The 24,433-nt window shown below is 38.9% G+C and overlaps 1 protein-coding gene across 1 annotated transcript in view; it reads left to right on the plus strand.

Annotated features, from left to right (window-relative positions):
- LOC395944 (voltage-gated sodium channel SNS) overlaps positions 1-18,343 on the plus strand; it is a 32,347-nt gene extending 14,004 nt beyond the window's left edge. Inside the window, exons 13-26 of the mRNA XM_040695659.1 lie at positions 621-859; positions 1,208-1,408; positions 2,155-2,508; positions 3,388-3,822; positions 5,758-5,878; positions 6,295-6,449; positions 7,064-7,246; positions 7,643-7,750; positions 9,424-9,702; positions 10,335-10,388; positions 12,114-12,251; positions 12,859-12,963; positions 13,362-13,632; positions 15,304-18,343. Coding sequence (XP_040551593.1) covers positions 621-859; positions 1,208-1,408; positions 2,155-2,508; positions 3,388-3,822; positions 5,758-5,878; positions 6,295-6,449; positions 7,064-7,246; positions 7,643-7,750; positions 9,424-9,702; positions 10,335-10,388; positions 12,114-12,251; positions 12,859-12,963; positions 13,362-13,632; positions 15,304-16,499 — 3,839 coding nt within the window. The 3' untranslated portion in view covers positions 16,500-18,343. The remainder of the gene's footprint in view (positions 1-620; positions 860-1,207; positions 1,409-2,154; positions 2,509-3,387; positions 3,823-5,757; positions 5,879-6,294; positions 6,450-7,063; positions 7,247-7,642; positions 7,751-9,423; positions 9,703-10,334; positions 10,389-12,113; positions 12,252-12,858; positions 12,964-13,361; positions 13,633-15,303) is intronic.
- The last annotated feature ends 6,090 nt before the right edge of the window (positions 18,344-24,433 follow it).

The following is a 24,433-nucleotide window of genomic DNA, read 5'->3' on the forward strand; positions in this document are numbered from 1 at the left end:
TCAACTTAGAAATGATCAGCATGAATTTTTCAGTGGAACTGGCCTAAGGTGAAGTTTGGGGTGCTGTGGTTTGGTTTTGTCTCATCTGCAATCTGAACATTCGGAGCTGCTGTTTACCCTCTAGAGAGTCAATGGAGTCAAGGATGTTAGCAGTGATACAGTCAGTGTCCTACACATCTACACAAGGATCAGATGAAATTATAGAATCGTTAAGATTGGAAAAGACCTCTAAGATCCTCTAGTCCAATCACCAACCCGCCCCCACCATGCCCACTCACCACGTCCCTCAGAGCCACATCTCCACTGTTCATGAATGCCTCCGGGGCAGTGACTCCACCACCTCCCCAGGCAGCCTGCTCCAATGCCCAACTACTCTTTCTCTGAAGTTTTTCCTAATATCCAATGTGGATATTAGGAAAATGTGTCTTAGCTGCTACATTACCCTTGGACTTATTAGCTGACGTAGGGACTACATAAGCACGGAAGCTTTGGGGCTCCATCTGAATTTCGAGATTCCTTCTTTATTCTCCTGTCTTTTGAGTACTTGATGCAATTTTTCTTTTCGCCGTCTTGCTCAGCAACAATTATGTAACTATAATAGAGTTTTCTTTTGTTTTTAGAACTCGAAGAATCCCAACAGAAATGCCCAAGATTCCTGAAAGATTTTGCTTTCAAGTATCTAATTTGGAACTGTTGTCCACTTTGGTTGAGAATCAAGAAAAAAGTGGCTGCTTTCATAAAAGATCCCTTCATTGATCTCACCATAACGCTTTGCATTGTGATGAATACTTTGTTTATGGCATTGGAACACAATAATATGACAGAAAATTTTAAATTAATGCTTAAAGTGGGCAACTTGGTAAGTGAATTTTCAACCACGTGCCCTTTTATACCAAAAACTGATTGACAAGTGTTTTCACTTGAGACACAAAGAGTAGCTGTAAAAATGAAAGGTTAGCAAACTCTGTATTTATGAAGCATACATTTCTAATACAGACGATTCCAAGATTTTATTGATGCAGTTCTAATGCACTTCTGAAAAAGCAGAGAACAACTCTCCCATTTTAACAGAAAGTACATTAGAAGTTCATAAAAATTGGGTTTATTGATGTGTCCATGAATGTTACTGCACTGGTGGAAACATATTCTAAAGATGAGATTAATTAATGGTAACTTTTAGGCTGATGCTACTGTTTATTGATTACAGATCTTTACAGGAATCTTCACTGCAGAAATGGTCTTAAAAATCATTGCTCTAGATCCCTACTATTATTTTCAGCAGCCCTGGAATATTTTTGACAGCATAATTGTCACATTGAGTTTAATTGAGTTGAGTTTACCCAGACAAAGAGGCAAAAAAGAAAGGCGAAAAGGAGGAACCCTCTCAGTTTTACGGTCCTTCAGACTGGTAAGCCTTACATATACATCGTTCCTTGAAACATTATGTCATGAATATAATGGAGAATATTTCTGCTCTTTGTAGTTAGGATGCAGGAAATTATTTTAATTTTCCAGCAGTGGGAATAAGAAACACAGTGTTAAATTTGTAGTGTTAGAGTTGAAGTTTGATGCCATTTATATTTCCATTCAATATAGTAAGTATTATTCAAAAAAAAATTTTTTAAATCCAGAATATAGGTGTTATAGAACCAAAGTAGGAAAATGAAAGACTAGCCCAAATAGTCTTATAAAAATTTGTCCTAATAGAAATACAGAAAGAAGAATACTTAAAAATAGCCATAAATTGACAGTAGGGTATTTATACTGTGTACTATGAACTGACTGGTGTGCTGCAGGAAGAAAGATCTTTTTTTGTAATACAGGGACTGGTCTCTTAGCTTTGGTCATTTGTGTTGCATGTAAATTGGGCACCATAATCTACATCAAGCGCATTGTACAAGTTCCTGCCTGTGTAGGCCAAGTACTTACCAGAAATAAGGGTAGTCAGGCCCTCAAGGAGTTTGTTGGTTTATCTCTGCTATGTTGTTTAGTTCTTTGGAAAATAAATCTCTAAAAATACTTTTCTAAAAGTGTTAGTGCCACAAACATTATATTGCTGGACAGTGCCTATAAAATGGTTTTTACAGGTTTGAACAGCAGAAAGGTGGGCTGTCTCTGCTGATGTCTAACACAACTTTTTATGTTTTCACACAGCTGAGGGTCTTCAAACTAGCAAAGTCCTGGCCAACTTTAAACACCCTCATTAAAATCATTGGTAACTCCCTGGGTGCGCTGAGTAACCTGACCCTCGTCCTGGCAATCATCGTTTTCATTTTTGCTATAGTAGGGGTGCAGCTGTTTGGGGGAAGCTACAGGACCTACGGTGATAAGATAAAGAAAAATGGTGAAATACGCTGGCACATGATGGATTTCTTCCATTCATTCCTTGTCATTTTCCGAATTCTGTGTGGAGAATGGATTGAGACCATGTGGGACTGCATGGTGGTAGCTGAAAAACCACTGTGCCTTCTTGTCTTTCTGCTGGTCATGGTAATAGGGAATTTAGTGGTGAGTTTTCCAGTGTTTTATTCTCTTTATCCTGTCGATGTTAGAGTCAACTTAATTGCCTTTACATCAATAAATAGTAGATCCCCAAAGTACATTTAGAACAGTTACCTGTGTCCGTTAGTCTGTAAAAGCCTGTTTTACCTTTTGCCATTGAGCTGCTGCCCATATTTTCAAGTTTTCCAAGATCCTTATCAGCAACAACAGAATCTACACTCATATCACTGAAATTGGGATTTTCTTTAATCATCTCTATAGATGAATTCTCTGGAAGTTTGTTTACATAGCAAGAGCTACAGCTTATGCAAGTCACTTCCATGAGGATCCTGCTGTGGATCCAGGTGTTATTTGCCCAGTTCTGAAAGGAGAAAAATTGAGCAGTGTAAATCCCACTCCAAATGGTATCAGAAGACTTAATGAATAATTCTGTTCCATGTTTCATTCTCCCATTGCATTTAAATAAATAAACGGGGGGGGGGGGGGGGAAGGGGAAGGGGGAAGAGTTATATGGGAACATTGAGCTTTCTGAGAGGGAAATTTAATTCATCATCTTTAACCTGGTTGGTCATAGAACAGGTTGCCCAGTGAGGTTGTGAATGCCCCAACCTGGAAATGTTTGAGGTGCCAGGATGGACGGGGCTGTGAGCAACCTGGTCTAGTGAGAGGTTGCCCTGCCTATAGAAGGGGGTTGGAACTAGATGTTATTAAAGGTCCCTTCCAACCCAAATCATTCTGTGATTCTGTAGCCATTTCATTTTTGCCTTGTTTTCATTTGATCAGTAAGACGGAGCTTTTCTAGCAGCTGTCTTCTACATTAGAATTCAGATTTCTGAATGCAATTTTCCAGACTTTTTATTTTATCATTATTTCAATGACTTCTAGGTACTCAACCTCTTCATTGCGCTGCTGCTGAATTCCTTCAGTACTGACTGTCTCCAAACAGCAGAAGATGATAGAGAGATGAACAATCTTCGGATTGCCTTTGCTCGGATTCATAAGGGACTGCGCTTTGTGAAGAGTGTTATGTGGGACACCTGTTGTGGAAAGCTCAAGCATCTAAAGAAAGCCCACAGGAAGAAAAACAAATTGACTGCCCAGAACCCACTGGGTTTGGGAAAAGAAAGAAAAAATTGTAAAGACAATTACAATATTGAATGGGCTGAAAAAAATGGGGAAATATGCTCAGGTCTTGATGATTTTATCACCAATCCCAATGTGTTTGTTTGTGTCCCTATTGCTGAGGAGGAGAATACAAGTGAGGGTTTTGAAGATGAGGATAAACTGAGCACATTTTCAGACACAGAATACAGTAAACAGGTAATAAACTTGCTTGTTTGGGGATCAAAACCTCCCAGATCAAAACCCCCTGGGCATGTTCAAGGCCAGGTTGGATAGGGTTCCGGGCAGCCAGATCTTGTACTAGACCGAATGGTTGGCAACCATGCCTATGGCAGGGGGTTGGAACTTGATGATCCTTGAGGTCCTTTCCAACCCAAGCCATTCTATGATTCTATGATTCTGTGATATTAGGGTGCACATATACTGAAAGATAAATGCATGGTAGAAGACTGTCTCTGGAACAAGGTGGCATACCTGACCAATATTTCCACAGTTAACAAATTTTGAACCAATTAGGAATGTTTAGAATGAGGGTAAATGGATCCTTTTCTTGTCTCAGTGTTTCCCATATGAAGCTTCCCTTTTAGTCCCTATGCAAAAACTCTCACTTGCATAGTCTCAGGATCTAGGTGTTAAGCAGCTCACTGAATTACTAATTCCTTATTGCTGCATGGCAATGTGGGAAATTTTCCCTATCTCTATTGCTAGGTAATATCACGTTCAAAAGGAAAATATCTATGACTTCTGTCCAGAGCGTCCCACTTTAAATGAAATGTATAACTTACTTTTCTTTCCTCTCCAATTTACCCACCCACCCCCAACAAAAAAAAAAAAAAAAAAAAAAAAAAGAGAACCCTGCTAATCCACAGATTATTTTCAGGAGGAAAATCACCTGAGGCAAAGAGGGGAAAGAGGGAAAACTTCAGGAAGCTGGAGTAAAGTGTCAGGACTCTCCTCTGAAGAATTCAGTGTGCTTTACCTAGGAAAAGATAGGAAGGTTGAATCATCACCACCAGAGCATAAAGAGGTAAATACGTAGATAAATGTAGGTAGCTTTTATGACGTTGACTTCCAGTGCTGGTTAGGATTGGATACGCTTCTGCTCATGGACTCGATGGACTGGATTTCAGTGGTGGCAGCTGCACTGTGCCAGTCTGGCTGGTTAATGATGGACATGAATTCTGTGAATAAAAATGAACCCATGCTGGGTTTCCACATACTGATCTTTAAGGGGAAAGATATATATATATGTGTGTGTGTGTGTATGTATATATATATGCAGGAAAGGTAAGTATTTAGAAATGGAGAGGCATCAAAAGAATTTGATTCAAATAAGTGATTTACAAAATTCTCTGCTGATTTCCATTTCTTAAAATTAGGGTCCACAAAAAGAAAAAAAAAAAAAAAAAAGGGTGACAAAATATTTCATTAAAGGAGAGAGAGATTTCCAAGCAAAAGTGGGAAATTCCAGCAAGCCAACCTGTGTCATAAATATCTCAGTTTCAAGAAAAGTAATATTATAAATGAGTTTCTCATTATGATTCATAAATAAATTAAGAATAATTCTGAATTAGGAAAACATCCAAGAAAATGAGCTCTTTTTCAGCAATACACACACACAAAAAAAAACAGGAGTAATTTGTAACAAACAGCTGACTCACTGTACATTATATGTATGTCTGAAGGAATAGAGAAAAGCTTTGGAATTGGATAACACATGATGCAATTCCAATTTCTAATACTTAAATACTCTAACGGGTATTCAGAATATTTATTTATCTGTTTCTCCTGTTAGAATGTTTTTTCCTAGATTTTTGTGGTTTTAGCCAATGAAGGACTGTGTGTGGTTGAAAGCAAGTTTAAATCTCTCTAATTTATGAGCTTATTAAGCAGTTAAAATTGTCTCTTGTGGATTGATACTGTACATATGTCTTTGGCTCCTATTTGAATGCACCTATTGATACTTCCAAGCTTACATACATTTAAAGTCATAAAATCTATTCCATTCCTAACTATACTTGAAATATTAGTACATAACAAAGTTTTGATTTTGAATGTTATTTGCTTGTGGATCTTATTCACCTGGAAATGCATGTAAGGAGAATCAATACCTGATCTTCTTTTGCTTGGTAGTTTGACTCTGTCAGCTCTTCCGAAGGCAGCACAGTGGATCTGACAAACCCTGAAGACCTGTTGAGGCAGATTCCAGAGTTTGCTGAAGACAAGAAGACTCCAGAAAAATGTTTTTCAGAAGGTAAGGTTCTCATGGTTACATGGTTGTGAAATGTCAAAAATAATCCTGTTGGTCTAGGAATGCTGAGCTGATAGGGAGAGATTAATGTCACTTAATTTTAGATGTCAGCAAGTGATTCGGTCACCATCTCTGTGTAGTCAATAGAGAGATTGTGGCACTGGAGAAATAAACACTCTTTCCCTAAAAACCAATGGATTGCTTCTAAGTGGTAAAGACCAGAACACCAAAGAGTAGATAATTATAGAGAGGTGAGGTGAATGGCGCTCTTACTGGACAGAGTCAAAATGAATTTCAGATTAACCCAAGTGTATAAAATCAGACCACACTTGACAGTGGGCATCACAACAACACACATCAGATTTGCCCTTGATCTGCATGTACTTTCATTACTTACAATCATTCTCTCTCACTTCCAGGTTGTGTTCGATACTTTCATTGCTGTAAGGGTAGAGCTGTAAACTTTGGAGGAAAAACGTGGTGGAATCTGAGGAAAACCTGCTACCAAATTGTTGAGCACTCCTGGTTTGAATCCTTTATTGTATTCATGATTCTTCTGAGCAGCGGAGTCCTGGTTTGTGGAGCACAATTTCATGTATTTCTGTACAAGCATTTTAACTTTAATAGCACCCAGATAAGTTACATTTGGCAGAGAACACAGGATATTACTTTGAACTCACCGGGTGAAAAAGAGCAGTCGTTTATCTGCTATTGTAATTATCACAGTCTTATTATTCATACTATTACAAATTAGAGAGAACAATGCTAAAAATACACAGCTCTCACAAGCTGTTTCCATTCTGACTGTACATGACATTCTTCTGGCTTTCACAGTTGTGAAATGTAAATCTTTCTACATATCATTAAAATATGTAAATGATATTTAGTACTTTAGTTCTCTCGAAAGTATAAAATTATTGGGAAAAAATATCTAAAAATATACTTTCCTCTTAAGATCCCAGCATGCATGGTCTGTATGTGCCCATGAGTGTGTATATTGTAAGCAAAAAGAAAGAGAAAGGACAGGAAGAATTACAAGTTTGCCAGCTGGCATACATTTGAGTAAAAGATGAGGTTCACATCTGTGTAAATTATGTATTGAATGATGAAGAGGCCTTTTTGTTTCTAGACTTTCATGTTTTAAGCTTATCTCTGACTTTGCAATTTATTTGTATATCTTGATTTCAGGCATTTGAAGACATTCATATAAATGAGAGACGAACCATCAAAGCTATATTGTTGTTCCTCGACAGATTGTTCACTTTTGTCTTCTTTCTGGAGATGATCCTGAAGTGGGTGGCTTATGGCTTCAATAAGTATTTCACCAATGCCTGGTGCTGGCTTGATTTCCTCATTGTAGGTGTAAGTTGTGCATCCAGCATTTCTACACCTGTATGCCCCCATCCCTGGAGACACTCAAGACCAGTCTGGATGGGGCCCTGGACAGCTTGATCTGATGGGTGGCAACCAGCCTACTGCAGAGGGTCAGGATTGGATGCATTATAAGGTCCCTTCCAACCCAAGCCACTCTATGGTTCTGTGATTCTACGCAGATCCTGATGCAAGACTTAGCAGCACAATCACCAGTTCCTTTCTGACCATAAAATCAAGAAAACACTCTTGATTCCATTAATGCCTACATCAGGATATCGTACTATAGGCACTGATGTTATTTTGTTTTATTTTACTTGTTTATTTATTTCCAGTAGGAATAAAAGAAACAGGTGCCAAGATGTTGCTAATACTTTGTTTGGTCTCCCCATCCAGGTCTCTTTGATAAATATCTTAGGTAGTTCACTTGACGGTGTGAAATCTCTTAGGACTCTTCGAGCTCTGAGACCCTTAAGAGCACTGTCAAGATTTGAGGGGATGAGGGTAAGTCTGAATACAAATTAAAGCCTGTTGGTTGTAATAAGCATATAATGGTATTGTAACACTTGGCTGTGTATTTGTGAGTTCAGATGTCTGCACCAAGCTAAGTTTGGGATTTATGAAATTAATATTTGGGAGCACCTTTGCTGATCTCCTCTACACTTGGCTGCTCCTTACAGACTTCACTCAAGTGATCAATCTCAAATGCTGTTGAAATTAAAATGAGACCAGGAAGAACTTTACTCCTTTGCTGCTCAGACATTCTGTGTTTCTGTCTTACTGACAAAACCCAAAACAAAGTAGAGGAAAAGAATCTGGAGTTAGCAATTTTCATTCTTAAATGCTCGTGAAAAGCTAATTCAGAGGAAAGGATCATCTCTGCTCTACAAGTTTTTACTGAATTGGTTTACAAAATCTTTAGGCTGCTCAGGCATACTTTACCCAAGCTATTTTTTTCCCTATATTCTTACAGAAAGTATTCTTACAAAAAGTAGGTCTGATTTTCTGTAGAAGGTTTTCTGCCTTTTTCCATCAGAGGAGTGCTAGGAACAGCATGAAGCTGTTGAATGTGACTGATTAGAAATCTATAACTGCACAAATGAAGAGGAAATCAGTCATATGCAAAACTTCTACATACTATCATGTGAATGAGCAGTGGTGACCACAGCAGTGTTTGGACTCAACTCTGGTCTAGGGAATACACTCAGATTTGTCACCACAGATAACATAAATGTGCACGGTATCACCATTACAAGTTAACGTGGGAATGCAACCTCAATGCAACTGAAATATAAATTGTGTTTGGATATCATTTGGAAGTGAAACTGCAAGTTCTCTGCAATTTTGTCACTGAAGATGCAGAGAAATTAATGTATTTTGTTAATATAGCACCAAACTTTCCATGTCTGAAGTCAATCTTGAACCAGGTTCCATCATAGTTTCCATCTTGCTATGCAGAATGCTTTTGACAAGGCTTCCAAAAATCTTCACAGTGCTTTTTCATATTCCTTTTGGCCCACCAGATTGCTATCTAAATGCTAAGTTCACTGACTGTGTTACTTGGATGTGTTTGTATTACTTTGCACTGTCTTATTTTGTCAAGCAAAATGTTATGTCTTAGTGTATACTCAAAAATTACTTCTGGGATCCTACAGCACAAATCAGATCCTAGATCACAGCTGTGGACCCCAAGTGTAATGATGATGCATTAAAAAAATAGGTCTAACAAAATGCTAGTGGAGACTCATTACCAATCCTTTTGAAATACTACTTTCCACAGCACGAACAATACATTTATTTGCATTAATTCCTATGGGAGAATAATTCATAAATCTTCTGTTATAAAAAGTTATAAAGAAAGCAAAACACAACAAAACCAAGGGAAAGTCATCAAAAGAGGATGGACTCACATTGTAGTCTATGTATGTAGTGAGGTGTCACAGGAAAATGAAACATTCCAACCCTTCCATTGAGAGAATAAGATTATGCATCTCTGAATCTTTTCTCAAGGTACCCACATCAACTGTAACAAATATTTACATGGAAAACATAAGATTTCTGATTGCTGCAAAACTAACTGACAGCTTAGTTTTTTACAACATCTGATTGCACTGAGCAGATATTTGAGTCCATCTTTGTTTAACTAACTGCAATTTTTCTCTCCCATTTCATGCAAGGTGGTGGTCAATGCCCTTGTGGGAGCCATCCCTTCCATCATGAATGTTCTGCTTGTCTGCCTCATCTTCTGGCTCATCTTTAGCATCATGGGAGTCAACCTGTTTGCTGGGAAGTTTGGGAAATGTGTCAACCTAACAGAAGAAAATTCAGAATTGGATAGTTCAATCAATGACATAGCAGACTGTAAAGCATGGAATCACACAGGAAAAATATTCTGGGTCAATGTTAAAGTCAACTTTGATAACGTTGGCTCTGGCTACCTGGCTCTTCTTCAGGTGGTAAGTGCTGCTTGCCTTCACTTGACAGTGCCAAGTCAGATAGACCTCCTGCTAACCCCTAACTCATCTCTATGGATGGTGGAAAGCAGGTCTAACAGCCTGTTCCTACCTCGTAGCTGGCTGATGAAAGACCAGTGCTGTTAATGAATGAAAATTAAAAACATTGAGGTATTCTAACATGGGGACAAACTGGACCACACCATCCTTTGTTCAGGGATAGAATATGCATCGGATGAGTGCTGTGCTAGCCTCTCTGGATAATAAAGCTAATTCATGAGCCCCAGAGGTGGAGTCAGCCTCAGAAAGGAGGTGTGGGTAGAATACTGACCTACTCTGCTACAGATTTGCTCAGCCATGTGGGCTGTAAGGCATTTAGTAGAGCAGGCTGGTGAAGGTTTGTCATGGCAGGATTATAGAACAGTGTGGTCTGTTCCGTGGTGCCAGGCTTTTCCTTTCTGTATGGGTAGAGGCTGTCACATACAGCAGTGATAACTGTCCCTGAAGTCTTTTGGTTTTAGGTGTTTGTGACTACAGTAAAGCCTCTTTCCCCGGCCAGTGTCAGTTGGATACTAAATATGATGTGAAGGATTTCTCTAGAATTTCAATGTGTTTTTGATAATCTTTCATTCTAGGCAACATTTAAGGGTTGGATGGAGATCATGTATGCAGCAGTAGACTCACGAGAGGTCAGTTGACATTTTGTGTTTCTACAAATTCACTGTGATTTTTACACTGTGACGCTGGGTGGTGGTGCTAGAGCTTTCCAGTAATGCCTTTTATCAGCTGATGTAAGCTTTTTTTTTCTGTGACTGCACTATCCTGGTGGTGATTTGCTCTAATGGATAGTGAGATTGAACTGGAGATGCATTCACCTGAATGCAGATACCTGCAGTGTAAGGTGTCCATGTGAGTTCACCCTCAAGTCCCCTCTATAGGTGATGGAGATCTCATCAGTATGCTCAGAGGGATTTCAGCTCACCCTGGCTCTCCCTTCTGGTCAGCTGAGCACCTCTTTAGTTTTCACTGTCCCTCCTAATAATAACTGGAAGTCTGTCAGATACCAGGGGACTTCACGGAGGCACCTACCTTCACACATCATCTTTAATGAAACTTGAGCTTCGAATAAATCTGTAACTGCTACAGTGACATAGTTCAAAACATAAGACCAAACTGCATCAAGAATCAAACAAATCAAGTGAATCAAACTGGATAAGCAATAATATAATACACATTGTCAGGCATCACCACTAGCTCTGTTTTGTTTACTGTTTATCCTGCTGGTAGCATTTACTGTCTTATCAGAAGTACCATCGAGTGTTAAAGAGAAAAAAGTAACGGATCTTTAGAGGCAAAGAATTTAAAATTAATAAGCTATAACAATTAGATCAAGAAGTAACCATGTAGAAATATATATATACATAAAATGTTTCAATTTGGAAAACAAAATTGGTTTTATTATTATCATTTATAATGGCCATGAAAGAAAGTTGCTTGAGTTGGGTTTTGTTCCTTTATATTTGTTTGTTTGTATGTTTGTTTTTGATACATAGGAAAAAATAAACCCAGGCCAATATTTCTATAGGCATGAGCTTGGGTTTAGTCTTCTAAACAGTTTATTTGATTTTTCAACTACTGAGCACTTCACAGCTCCCACTCTTACTGGAAGAAGCAGAACTGATACTTCTGAAATCACGTCAAGTCCAATTTAGTGACTGTTTCTGTTGACTTTAGTGGGGACTCCATTAAGTACGTATAGTAAAATTGCAAGTCAGGACTGAAATGGAAAGAAAGATCAGCTCTTGTGCAGAAAAATAATTAAAAAAAAAAAAAAAAAACACCCCCAAAAATAAACCTAATTCACCATTAAGCTAAGAGCAATTCTTCTTCTGTAAGCTTCTCAGTGCAAATATATTCAATATCAGTACAAATTACATTATCCTCTTCTGCAACAACCTAGCCAGAAACTACATAAACATCATAAAAGAAATCAAAGTAACAAAGTCTTATGGTATTAATGCTTTGTAGTGCTGTTATTTTGAGCCACATTTTGAATAGGTCAATAATACTGAAACATATAATTCATAAGAATTGTGTTCAGTTTCAAAAGGGATAGTAGTCAACATGAGCAAAAATGTCCCTTTGTCCTCTGTGAGATCCTAGAATTTCACAGCAATTGTTTTTTTCTTCCATGATTTCATGCTCCTTCCAACAGTACCACATACACAGAACATTTCACATTATGAGGTATTTGTGGTTTTAAACTATAGAGATTTTTTCAGAACTAGCAGTAAAGCTGCAAATTTTAGTTCCTCCTGGAATCAATTTGTTAGAGGATCTGCAACATGAAGATTATTCTGAATTGGACCTGTGTTATTATAGGTTGTGTTTCATGTTGTTTTTCATTCCTGCAGAAAGATGAACAGCCGAAAATGGAGTACAATTTATTTATGTATCTCTACTTCGTGAACTTCATCATCTTTGGATCTTTCTTTACCCTGAATCTCTTTGTTGGTGTTATTATAGACAATTTCAACCAACAAAAGAAAAAGATAAGTATATTGTTTGTGCTCCCAGGCACCTATTATTTCACCAGAAATGCTGCCTTTTTGAGAACAATGTCCTTGCTGTATTTAATGTATAAAACTTTTATTTACATCTACCAGAGCACTAGCAGAAGTAGCATGTAGGGTGAGGCTCATTCTCCTTTCTGCTCCACAATAGCTGGAATACCCAGCTCATTCCCAATGCTTCAGAGGCAATGACATCTGCTCTTCACCCCCATAAAAATATTGCTCCTGCCTTGGTACTGAGTCTGTTTTCTTAGAAACTGTAGTCTTTATACTTTCTAAGTGTACAACTGTTTTGTGTGTTCAACAAGAACAGGATGTGGGAATCCAGGGCAAGTCTTATTGTTATGTAGGTTTTCAGTAGTTTCTTTGTTTTCATGTTTCTGAGCTACTTATGTTTCACCCCAGGACTTCTGCCATGTGAATGTATGGTTTATGCTGCTATTTTTGGGCCCAGTTACAACTTGTGAGGAGAGCTAGCACCAGCAAGATGTGAAAAGAAAGGAATGCTTGTTTCCAGTAATTTAGACATCCATAACTACAACAGTGCTGCTATCTCACCAAATAACATTGACATTTCTTTATATACCTTGGTGGGGAAGATATATTTATGACAGAGGAGCAGAAAAAATATTACAACGCCATGAAAAGGTTGGGATCCAAGAAACCTCAAAAACCCATTCCAAGACCATTGGTAAGAATGTCTGAATTGCTCATAAGGAAAATTCATTATGAAATCAATACAATTCATGTAAAAATGCATATTTTAGATACTGAATATAAATTATATATACAATCTTTATGTTGTTATTCAGATCTGAAAGACAATTATATAACAGAAAGTTATAGTGGAAGATTTTAGAAGTTAAATATTTATTAAGTTTTCTGAACAATACTTTCAGGATTGTATTCAGCTTAGAAGTGATTAAACTTCAGGGTGGGAGGGAATTCAAACATTCAGGGTTCCTTAAATTTCTCTATCTTTAAAATAGTTAAGTGACATAACAAAAAAATTGGATCTGTCAGAAAACATGTAAAGATGAGTATTCCCTACTTTCCTAACTGATGCCAGATGTGTTTGTTTTCCTCTAGAACAGATACCAAGGATTCCTTTTTGACATTGTAACAAATCAAGCCTTTGATATTACCATCATGATTCTCATCTGCCTTAATATGGTCACCATGATGGTGGAAACCTATGAACAAAGTGACATGAAGACCAATGTTCTTAACAAAATCAATATACTCTTCGTTACTATCTTTAGTACAGAATGTGTACTGAAATTGGTGGCTCTGAGACAGTACTATTTCTCGAATGCCTGGAACATATTTGATATAGTTGTTGTGATCATGTCAATTGTTGGTAAGTAAAATTGGATTGATAAATTCTTTAATAATTCAGTCATTCTTTCCCCCCACCCCCAAAAAATAGTTTATATTTATCATCTTCAAATGGATGTTGAAATAGAAACCATAGTACTGCAAAATATTGAGCAAAAAGAAATGCATGGTCTAAAAACCCACCATGCTTTTACTGAAATATTATCTTTTAAAATTTCTACTGTTTTTCCAATACGAATATTGCAAAAGTAATTAAAGCTGTTTTACATGAAATATTTCATAGTCATTTTTTTTTAAGTTCTTGTTTCTTATTGTGAAAAATCAGAATTATTGATCCAACATGCCAATGTAACATACTATATTACATGATGATTTCCATTGTTTTAGATATAGCATCAACTATGATAGCTTTGGTCAGTTAAAAAATGATGCTTTTTGTCATCTGTGCTTTAGCAGAGGATTTAAATATATAGAGAATATGAAAATTGGAGTCAGATTATAGATGTTATAGTTCTGTTTCTGGAAACTTGTACATAAATTGAAGATTTGCACTGTGTAGCAGAATAAAAAAGAGCAACCCAAATGTATTAGATTTTATGTGAAGAGATTGCAGTGGAAGAATGCCATGTAGAACTCTTCTGCCAGTTTAACTATTCCAAGGGCCAGGACTGCCAAAATCATAGAAGACATTTAAGGGAAGGAAAAATACTATTTTCATTATTGTGAGTTATATTTTGGCTCACAGTAAGAACATAGCTCTTCCTTAAGGAATTAAGTTCCTGAAGCAAAAATCTGGAAAAATTTATCCAAAGTGTCTAAATTTAGAACAGCCAGACCTCTGCTTCTAAGGCTACTAGATCTGTATGTCAGTTTTCATGCAAACTAAAGACAAAATAACATCCATTAGATTAGTGTTCCCGAATGAACTTCAAGCCAGTGTCATGTACTGCATTGATGTTCCTCAGTGGTTTTGCTTGTATGCATCTTGATTATGTTATCTAAACTATGACCATGACATTGTTATTGCATTTTGTTTTCTGAGTTTAGCTGTGTAGAACATAGAACCATTGAGGTTGGAAAAGAGCCATAAGATCATAAAGTCCAACCATCACATTGCACTATAAAGCCCACCACTAAACTATGTCCTGAGCACTATATCCACACACCTCTTAAATATCTCTGGCAATGGCAACTCCATCACATCCCTTGACAGCCTGCTCAGTGCCTAACCACTCCTTCCATAAAGGAATTCACCCTGACATCTAATCTAAACCTCCCCTAGTGTAATTTGAGGCTGTTTCCTCATGTTCTACCACTTGTCACCAGAGAAAAGAGACTGACACCTACCTCACTATAGTGTCATCATCTGACATCAAAGTTAGAAGGTAAGTACATAACCAGCACTTGCTGAAGAATTCATGCAGCTGACTTCAGAGAAAACCATTAGTCAACAAGTGTTGACAGATACAGATTTTTAAAGCTGTGCAAAGAAAGCTGCTTGCCATTCTTGGTGCAACAAATACATTCCAGTGGATGGAGGATGTAGTTCATAATGGCTGATTTTTAATGGTTGTAATGTTAACCTGTTAGCTCCCATATGTTATATAATCTCCAACTATCAATAGAATAATTTCATCCTATAACTAGCTAAGAAATGTGATATTCTAACCATTTATTACCATTTCCTTTGTAGCCTTACTGCTTTCTGGTATTGGTAAAGCATTTGAACATTTCTTACCACCTACGCTCTTCAGGGTCATTCGCTTGGCTCGAATTGGACGAATACTGAGACTCATCAGGGCTGCCAAAGGAATTCGAACCCTACTTTTTGCCTTAATGATGTCCCTACCTGCTCTGTTCAACATTGGGCTCTTGCTTTTTCTGGTCATGTTCATTTATGCCATTTTTGGCATGGCTAACTTTGCCTACGTGAAGATGGAAGATGGCATTGATGACATGTTCAACTTCCAAACCTTTGCTAACAGCATGCTCTGTCTCTTTGAAATCACAACATCAGCTGGCTGGGATGGTCTTCTCAGTCCTATTTTAAACACTGGGCCACCATATTGTGATCCAAATATAACTGGTAGCATAGGTGAGTGTGGTAAACCTGCAATAGGAATTGTTTATTTTGTGAGTTATATCATTATATCATTTCTCATTGTTGTAAACATGTACATAGCTGTTATTTTGGAGAACTTCAACGCTGCTACTGAGGAAAGTACAGAACCTTTAGGGGAAGATGACTTTGACATCTTTTATGAAATCTGGGAGAAGTTTGATCCTGAAGCAACTCAGTTCATAACTTTCTCTGCACTTTCAGACTTTGCAGATGCTTTGGCTGAACCTTTACGTGTACCAAAACCAAACAAAATTGAACTCATAGCAATGGACCTGCCTATGGTCAGTGGAGATAGGATCCATTGCTTGGATATCTTGTTTGCTTTTACCAAACGAGTGTTAGGGGATTCTGGGGAAATGGATGTACTGAAAGTACAGATGGAGGACAAGTTCATGGCTGTCAATCCATCCAAAAAATCCTATGAGCCAATCTCCACTACACTCAGACACAGACAAGAGGAAGTTTCTGCCACGGTCATCCAGCGTGCCTACAGGAGTCATTTGCTCCAGCGCTCCATAAAGCATGCTTCTTACCTGTATCATCACAGAACTTACAGTGGTGACACTCTTGGAGATGCTGCTCCGGAAAGAGAAGGACTCATAGCTTCTATGATGGGTGAAAACTATGGCAGGAATCTTGATGAATCTCAAACTTCATCCTCAGCATCCTTGCCTCCATCATATGACAGTGTCACAAGAGCCAGTAGTGGCAATCTGATAGTTGAGAATGAATTTACAGGTGACCAAAAATCTCTGGACATTAAATAGTTCATGAGTAACAGTGCTGTTAAGAAATGTTCACAGAAGACGATACTGTAAATACACATAATCTGAGGCTGCCTTCCCCATTAAAATGGAACTGTCAGAATTGATCATTTAGCCATGGTTAAGCCTGATTACTTAACTATGCTAGTGGCCAAGGTTTGGCCTTGGACTCTAAGTTCAGCTTTGTTCAATATTAATACGGGCAGAAAAAGCTGTGAAGGATTTTGAGTATGTCTTATCAATGATATCCCACTACTTCAAGGCAGCTGCCATGGTGGTGTGTTCACAGCAGTGACAAATGTCACATCTGACATCACACCTGCCATCTTACGAGGGTCTAATTCAAAAAGCAGAGAGCTCAAGCAGCAACAGATCTACCAGAGAACAGAAAAAGAGTATTACATTTTGTTTAAATTGCAGAAAGGAGAGGAGCTAGAATTTCTGCTTAGTCCACTCCCCAGTTGATATTCTCATTGAAAATCTTTTAAATAAATGGCTGCTGATTCTTTTTAATGTTTGGAAACTGAAACTTAGCCCCTGCATGATCCGCAGTGTAGTGGACTTCTTCCAATATGGTCAACCTACAGAATAAGTCACAGCATGTATGCTATTGTGTTACTGCAGCTTAACGAAATAATAAATGCAACTCTTAATATTCAGAAGCTGTACTGAACCCTTGTACAGGAACTCAGACTGGGAGTGCCTTGTAAGCTGCCTTAGTCAAGGTGGTGTGGGTATCATCCAAGGCCATGGGGTTAGGCCTTGATCTGCAGATGCATCCTGTTGGCAGTAATTCTCCCTCCTGCTGTTGCTTCCTCAACGGAAGGGACAGGTTTTTTGCCCCTGCACAGGTTAGAAGAAACCACAATACAAGTAACGTGGACAATCAGGAAATCTGATTTGAGGCACTTGATTCTAGGGTTAACATACTGCTATGGGCGTAGTCACAGATGCTGCTTCTCATGAATGCGTGCAGATGGTCTCTCATGATCTTCACCACGTTTTCCTTGCAAAGGTTTTTATCCTCATTGTGTCCTTACAAGAGAGTTTTTTGTAGAGAAGCACATGTCCAAACAATACGTGGTCTTTTGTCCTTGGCACAGGTACTTTGTAGATACCTTAAGCTCATGCACTTTGCTGTCTAACGGCGGTTGTGTTATCCTTTGTCATGTATCGGAGATAGTCAAAAATTACCCTTGATGTTTTATTTCTCATTTAAATGTCAAGCATGCTACATGCGAGTCAGCAGAATATGTTTTGTGTTTCTCCTAGTTACTGAGTTGTATCTGTACAGTTGGATTTGCAAGATTTGTCAAGGCTCAGATGAGCTTTCCTCCAGCCAGAAAGAAAACTGGGCTTTGCAGCTGGCTGGGATCTGCTGTACACTCCATGTGTGACCTGCAGCAAGCTGCTTATGCTCTTCAGCACCCCTTCCCTACATGGCAGTTAGATGGCCTGTCTTGTGTCCCCTCCCTTTTCTCCCATCTTTTTCACCTCTTCATACTGTGAGCTCTTCGGACAGAAATTTCCTTTTATTATAGATGGGAAAGTATATCTTAAAAATGACATTGTTTATAGTTAAGGCTGACCGAACACTGATTGCTAATAAATAATATTTACAATATCTTTTAATTTTAATTTATTTTGTGGTATTCCCTAAGTTTCCCCTGCTTTCTCCTGGTTTCATAGCACCTTCAAGAAGTTTTGACTAAGTTCCTCAAATTTTAAAATGGGTGCACACTGTATTTGCTTTGTACAAGAGAAGACAACAGCTCTGTGCCATTGGAACCAAGGAGACTCTCTATTCCTTCCCCAAAAATTAGAGTTAATAAGTAAAACTTGATTAAAATAATCAATAAAATTAAATGTTTTTGTTGTGATTTTTTTTAAACACATCCACTTAGTTGTGATTGACCGTAACGTTGGAGCTGAAGACATTGCTTCGTGGGATTGTGTTTCCCTGCCCTGCTCTGCCAGATATCTGCTTCCCACATTGTGCACAGTCCACTGAGAAGCAGAAATGAGCCACACGCACCGTTTCCATTGATTTGGGTGTGTGTTGAACAGTTCTGATATTGCATCATTTTATGTATGCGATTATATATTTAAATAATCACATACCCAGAGGGAATCACAGAATCATAGAATGGCCTGGGTTGAAAAGGACCACAGTGATTATCCAGTTTCAACCCCATGCTATGTGCAGGGTCGTCAACCACCAGACCAGCCTGCCCAGAGCCACATCCTGCCTGCACACAGGGAACACAATTTGTCTTTGCCAGGAAGGGGTATTTTTGATTGGGTTAATAGTAGGGTTGCTCTGAAAGTAATGCCTCCTATTTTATGATGTTGCCCCATGACATCAGTCAGACGTCAGTGGTGTGGCAGTAGAGGTTGAACCTTCCCACCAATATTTTGCTGCAGTTTGTTGTCATGCAGAATATAATTTGGTGCTCTCAGTGGTTTGTTTATCAGAGTGAGGATTGACAATGACATGCAAGGTAAATATTGCCTTGTGCAGCAGCCCTTCTGAGTAAGAGTGATATCATTTTGAGGAAGTCTTCTTGATATGCTCTTAAATCCTTCTGGTTCTCCTCTGAACTCTCTTAAATTTGGATCCTACTGACGTCAATACTGAAATAATAATGGAAGACCCTTGAATACTTGCACCCCATTCCTAGAATCATAGAATGGCTCTAGGTTGGAAGAGACCTATCCAGTTCCAACCTTCTGCCATGGGCTGGTTGCCCCCCACCATGCCAGGCTGCCCAGGGCCCCATCCAACCTGGCACTGTGCACCTCCAGGGATGGGATACCCACAGCTTCTCCTCTAGAGAAGAGGAGTTAGAGGAAAAAAAAACAATATAAAAAAAGACTGTGTGGAACTGACCAAAAAAAACCAAAAGCTATTTTTTTTTTTTCATTAGAGTCAGGATCTGTAGTGACTTTACGACTGGGGCTATTATCATAATGGGATCGTATTGATCACTCAGTTCAGTGATTCTCAGCTACTTGGGGAAATAAGTGGAGCTGCACCGCACTTCAAAGCAAACAGAGGTCCTTCATTCCATTTGCCAGAGGCCTTTGCAATTCAGCAACTGTAAATTAAAACTGGATTAAGTGCAGAGAAGCAATACTAGAACAAACAGCATTCTTTGTTATGAAAAGAGATCCAAGTTTGGATTGTTCAGCTTAGAAATAACAGCAGAGAGGATGCACTGTAGCCCTCAGTACATAAAGCAGTGGGAAAATACATGCAAGGGAGAAAGGTATTTAAAAGACACATGGAATAGCCAGGAAGGAAATTACCTTGGATATTAGAAGTATTTTCTGTTCTGAGGATAGGGCTATGAAAACATGCTGTATCAGAAGCAGTGGAGCCGGCTTGACTGAAAAGTGAATAGCTGTGCATTTCTTCGAGAGATTATGTTTCTCCACTCTTTAAAGAGAAGTGTGACCCAGCAGACCCCGGTCTCCTACTCAGAACAATCATAAAATCAGCAATAAAGAGTGGAATCTGCACCAGAGCAGTGAAACTTGTTGAATGCTTCCTCCTAGTGGTTTGAGATCAAAATGACATACTCAAAGTGCAAAAGAAGTTGAGAGTTTGATGTCAAGTACAGAGGTTGAGACATAAATACACAAATAACACTCTTAAAAAGAGAGTTAGCAACAACCAGAGGGCTATATAGAGGAAATGATTAAAAAAATAAGGATACAGGAATGAGGCACTGGGAAAGCATTAAAGTTCGAGATTATCAGTCTGTCTGTCTGTCTGTCTATCTACCTATCTACCCATCCATCCATCCATCATAGGCAGATATAATAGTTAGAACAGGTAAACATTCTCCCTTAGGTTTAATAAAGATGATATTCAACATGGGATTACTTTTTCCTAGTCTAATAGGATATGTTTGAATGGAAATGTGAGTACATCCGTGGATGAACAGAGGAGAGAATTAAAGCAATCAGACTGGGAGCCAAAGTAATCCCTGCTCAGAAATGCTGCTGAGAGCTGGCATGTGGATCTGCAGATCTCTCAGTGAGGGTTTTGTGGGAATGTGGCAAAACAGGAAAGATGGCAGGATGAAAAAAATAAACAAAATCAAATCCGAATGTAATGCTCATATTTGAAAAGGAGGCAAAAAGCAGTTCAAGCAGTCAGAGACTCACAGAGTTACCAGAAGGCAAGGGGCACTTACACAGGATCTCTGGTATTTGCAAGGGGAAAACTGCTTCTGTCCACCTTGTGTAAGATCTCTTGCACAGGTCAATCACGTTTAGCAATATTTTATCCATAACCTGAATGGTGAAGTCCAGGAAACATTAATGCAATGGGAAAGCATTGATAAGATCTCATCTGCACCCATGTATGCATTGGTAAATGGTGGTCAGGAAAGATTCGTACAAAGCAAACAAGAATTAAAGGGTTTCTACGATAAAGGATTAGAAAGGTTTAGAAAGAAGCCTGGAAGCCTAGTTTGCTTAATCCTGCAAAATGAAAATAGTGGGGAGAGATGTGGCTGTTTCTGAGAGGGGAATAAATGCCAGTGAGGGTTAAACTGGAGCACTGAGCAATGCTTATTTTGAATACAGCCTGTATCAAAAACAGTACCAAGTGCATACAGTGGTTGCAGATTCCTAACTACAGTTTTGTATGCAGTGGAATCTTTCTGTGGTTTCATGTCTACAGGCCCAGCCTCTGACATGCAGGAAAGCTGGAAAACACACCTAGAAATTATGTCATCCACACTCTTTCCAAGTAGGAGAACAAACTTCTCCAGAACAACAGGATCTAATAATCCAAGATGTGTTTACCATGTCCCATCGATTGCAATTTAGAAGGTCTGCTTTCGGATGGTATAAGCATAACTTGACTGAGAGGGGCCTGGCTCATCAATGCAGGTCACTGTCTTATAAATCTGTCTTGTCTCCACCGAAAGAAACAAGAAACACAAATTTAAAGGCAGCCAAATGCCTTGCTGCTGGGTTCACACTCCTTTCTGTTGTCTTCTGGGGTTATTGCTCTTCATCTGCAGACAACAAGGAAAATGTTTCCTCCCTTGGTAATTTGTTGTATGGTTACTTAGCCTTACACTGAAAATTACAAGCCTACCTTCTCATTTAAATTAGCTTGACTTCAGCTTCGAACCACTGGTTCCTGATATACTTTTAATGCTACATTAAAGGTTTCTCTAGTACTTGCTGTTTTCATTCAATGATAGCACTTTTTCACTATCAGCACTCTAACGTGAGAGGAATGACCTCTTAAAGTACTCCACACAGGCATTTTCCCTTGTAATCAAATAATCTTTTGGCTCTTTTTGTAGTCTTCGTCAATTCTCCAACACATAACATATGAATGATGCTCCTGTATCAGACCCTCTGGCCTCATATCCACTGCCTGTAATGCTCATTAGAATCCTGTTAGGCTACAGCCAGTTTTTTTTTTTTTCCTCTGGGTGCTGAAGAGTAGTGACTGGCTGTCAGGAGCTTTATAGGATGTGGCAGGGAAAGGGTTAACCCCTGTGGTCATCAACACAGCTGCAAGTTATAAAAGACCAGGGGAAAAGAAAGGAGAAAAAAAAAATAGATGGTAAGAGTGGGAGGAGGAGAAGTTTGCTTGGGACAGAGAGGATGATCTGGAAGAAGAGGCTCCCAGACTTGTTAAGGTAAGGTTTGGGAACGTTGGGTACTGTTCTAGGGGAGAAATGACTGAGGATGAACAGATGGAGGAACACCTGATTGGGCTTAACAGGGCTGAGGAGGATCAAAATGGTGCATGTCTTCACATACATGAAAGGAGAAAATTCCCCCAGCAGGCTGGGGAACACTTGGTTTTCTTCTGCCTTCTCCCTCCAAATCACCATTTAAATGTGAAAGGGAATGTCTTTCCTGTCACAAGAAGCACTTGTTCAGTGATGTTTTAGAACATTCTGCTTGGTGATCTTGAAACATCTCACAAAACTCTTTTTGCTCTTCCCCCCTCAAATGGGGAAGATATCAGATAAAGCTGTTGTTGCCCTGGTTTGGCAGCACTCAATCCCTAAAATCATTGCTGGCTGTGAGAGACTCTGGCAGCATGGTCTGGTCCATCTCTCATTAGTATGCTTGTTGATGTTTGCATCTCAGACTCATGGTTTTGGCAGATCTCTTACCTAGGTGAGGTTCAAGTTGTATTTTCAAGGTTCTCATTCTACCGTGAACACAGCTTCATGCCTGAGTGAGAACCAAGTATCTGATAAGGTGATACTGCATTATGGGATGGAACTCAGGAACCATATCTGTGTCACATACATCTCTCAATCAGTATGCTAGAGAAGTGACCTCATCAGGTGATTGCATTCAAGAAACGATGTGAAAACATGTATTGCAGTGGTGAATTTTAGTTGATATTGAGCTGTTGGCCAACCTCAACAATGTTTGCTTATTCAGCCTCAGCTGTGCTATTGCCACAGCATGAACCAAGCATGTGTTGCGTAGTGTACTGTTACTCTCTGTATATGCTATAAGCCAGTGTCAATTTTTAATGTCCCAGTGGGTTATGTAGCATGCAGTACATGCTATTTGTTGGCATAGACTGTAGGATCAAGATGTTTAATTAACAGCAGAGGATGCTGAAACTCTTCATGCAACAGTGTTTGCCAGTCGTGCAAAAGAGTGACAGCTCTTTGCTCTCTTGAAAAGTGTGTGGCTCATTCTTGAGATAAAGATACTTACACAGGTAGTAAGAATTCTATAGAAACTTAATGTTGGGGTGAGGATATGCCTATCTCCTTCACTCTACCCTTTCTACCAGCTCTGACTGTACTGTATGACATTCCTGGCTTTATACATAGGCAAATCTTTTGCAAGTGCATGTGTCGTATATCAAGCAGGGTGCTTGATGTAAGGCAAACCCAGACAAGTAGATTGCTCTGGGGGACCCCAGTAGGATGGGAGAGACACTGCAAATATCCTTCCTGTGCACAGTTGTAATTAATTTCATCTCATTTACCCAAACATCTTAATGTGAACACTTTATTCTCAGCATTATGTATATACATATAAATATATATATATCTTCCCAGATGTATTCAGAGGTTTCTTTTCAAGAGACTTTTTTTCAGGGGAAGGGCAACTGGAGATATTTCAGGTTCATCTGACCAATACTTCCCAATTTATTATCAAGTTCTCTCTTCCGTTGAGGCTGTGTAATGGTAAGGGGAAAAAATGATGCCCACTGCACCCAACAGTTCAGCTGTTAATTCATTTTTAATTGCACTGGGAAATTTGATGTTGCCTGGTTGATGGCGTTGAGCCAGTTTATGCCAGCTGAGAGCCTTTTCTGTTAGAACTTCTGTGAATTTAACTTAGGCTGTCGAGGCTTTGGTTTTGTACTTGTTTGTTTTTGGTAACCTGTGAGACAAGCTCATATTAAATTTATACATTAGAAACAATCCTGAATTTCTTTTTCCCATTTAAACTGCATTCTGAGTCAGTCTTAGACGCATTACCAAGCCTCTTAGCAAACACTATTGTATCTCCTAATACTTAAATTCTGCAAACTTTCTTCAAAATCCATTTTTTATTTATTTGCACAGGCCTTAGCAGCCCATTAGCTGACATCAACCCTGATATCTGATCCAAACAACATCTCTTCAGATGAATAAACCAATTATGCTGTGCTTTTCTGGACAGCAACCCCTTCTCCCATGATCTGTTTCTGGATCTGTGCCCTCAGGCAGTGCTGATTCCTCAGGAGGATGTGATATCCACTGTTCTCTCAAGATAAGAATGGGTGTCTTTACATCTTCTTCCCAGGCAGTCCAGATGGGAAGAACCCAGCTGGATGTGCTGTGTATTTATTGTTAATGATGGTACAACTCCAGCTTTAGGCTAACTATTCAGCCAATGCAGGGAAGAAAGACAGCTCCAGAGGCTGATTAATTGTATCC

Source organism: Gallus gallus, chromosome 2 (assembly GCF_016699485.2).
Source record: "Gallus gallus isolate bGalGal1 chromosome 2, bGalGal1.mat.broiler.GRCg7b, whole genome shotgun sequence".
Classification (NCBI taxonomy): domain Eukaryota; kingdom Metazoa; phylum Chordata; class Aves; order Galliformes; family Phasianidae; genus Gallus; species Gallus gallus.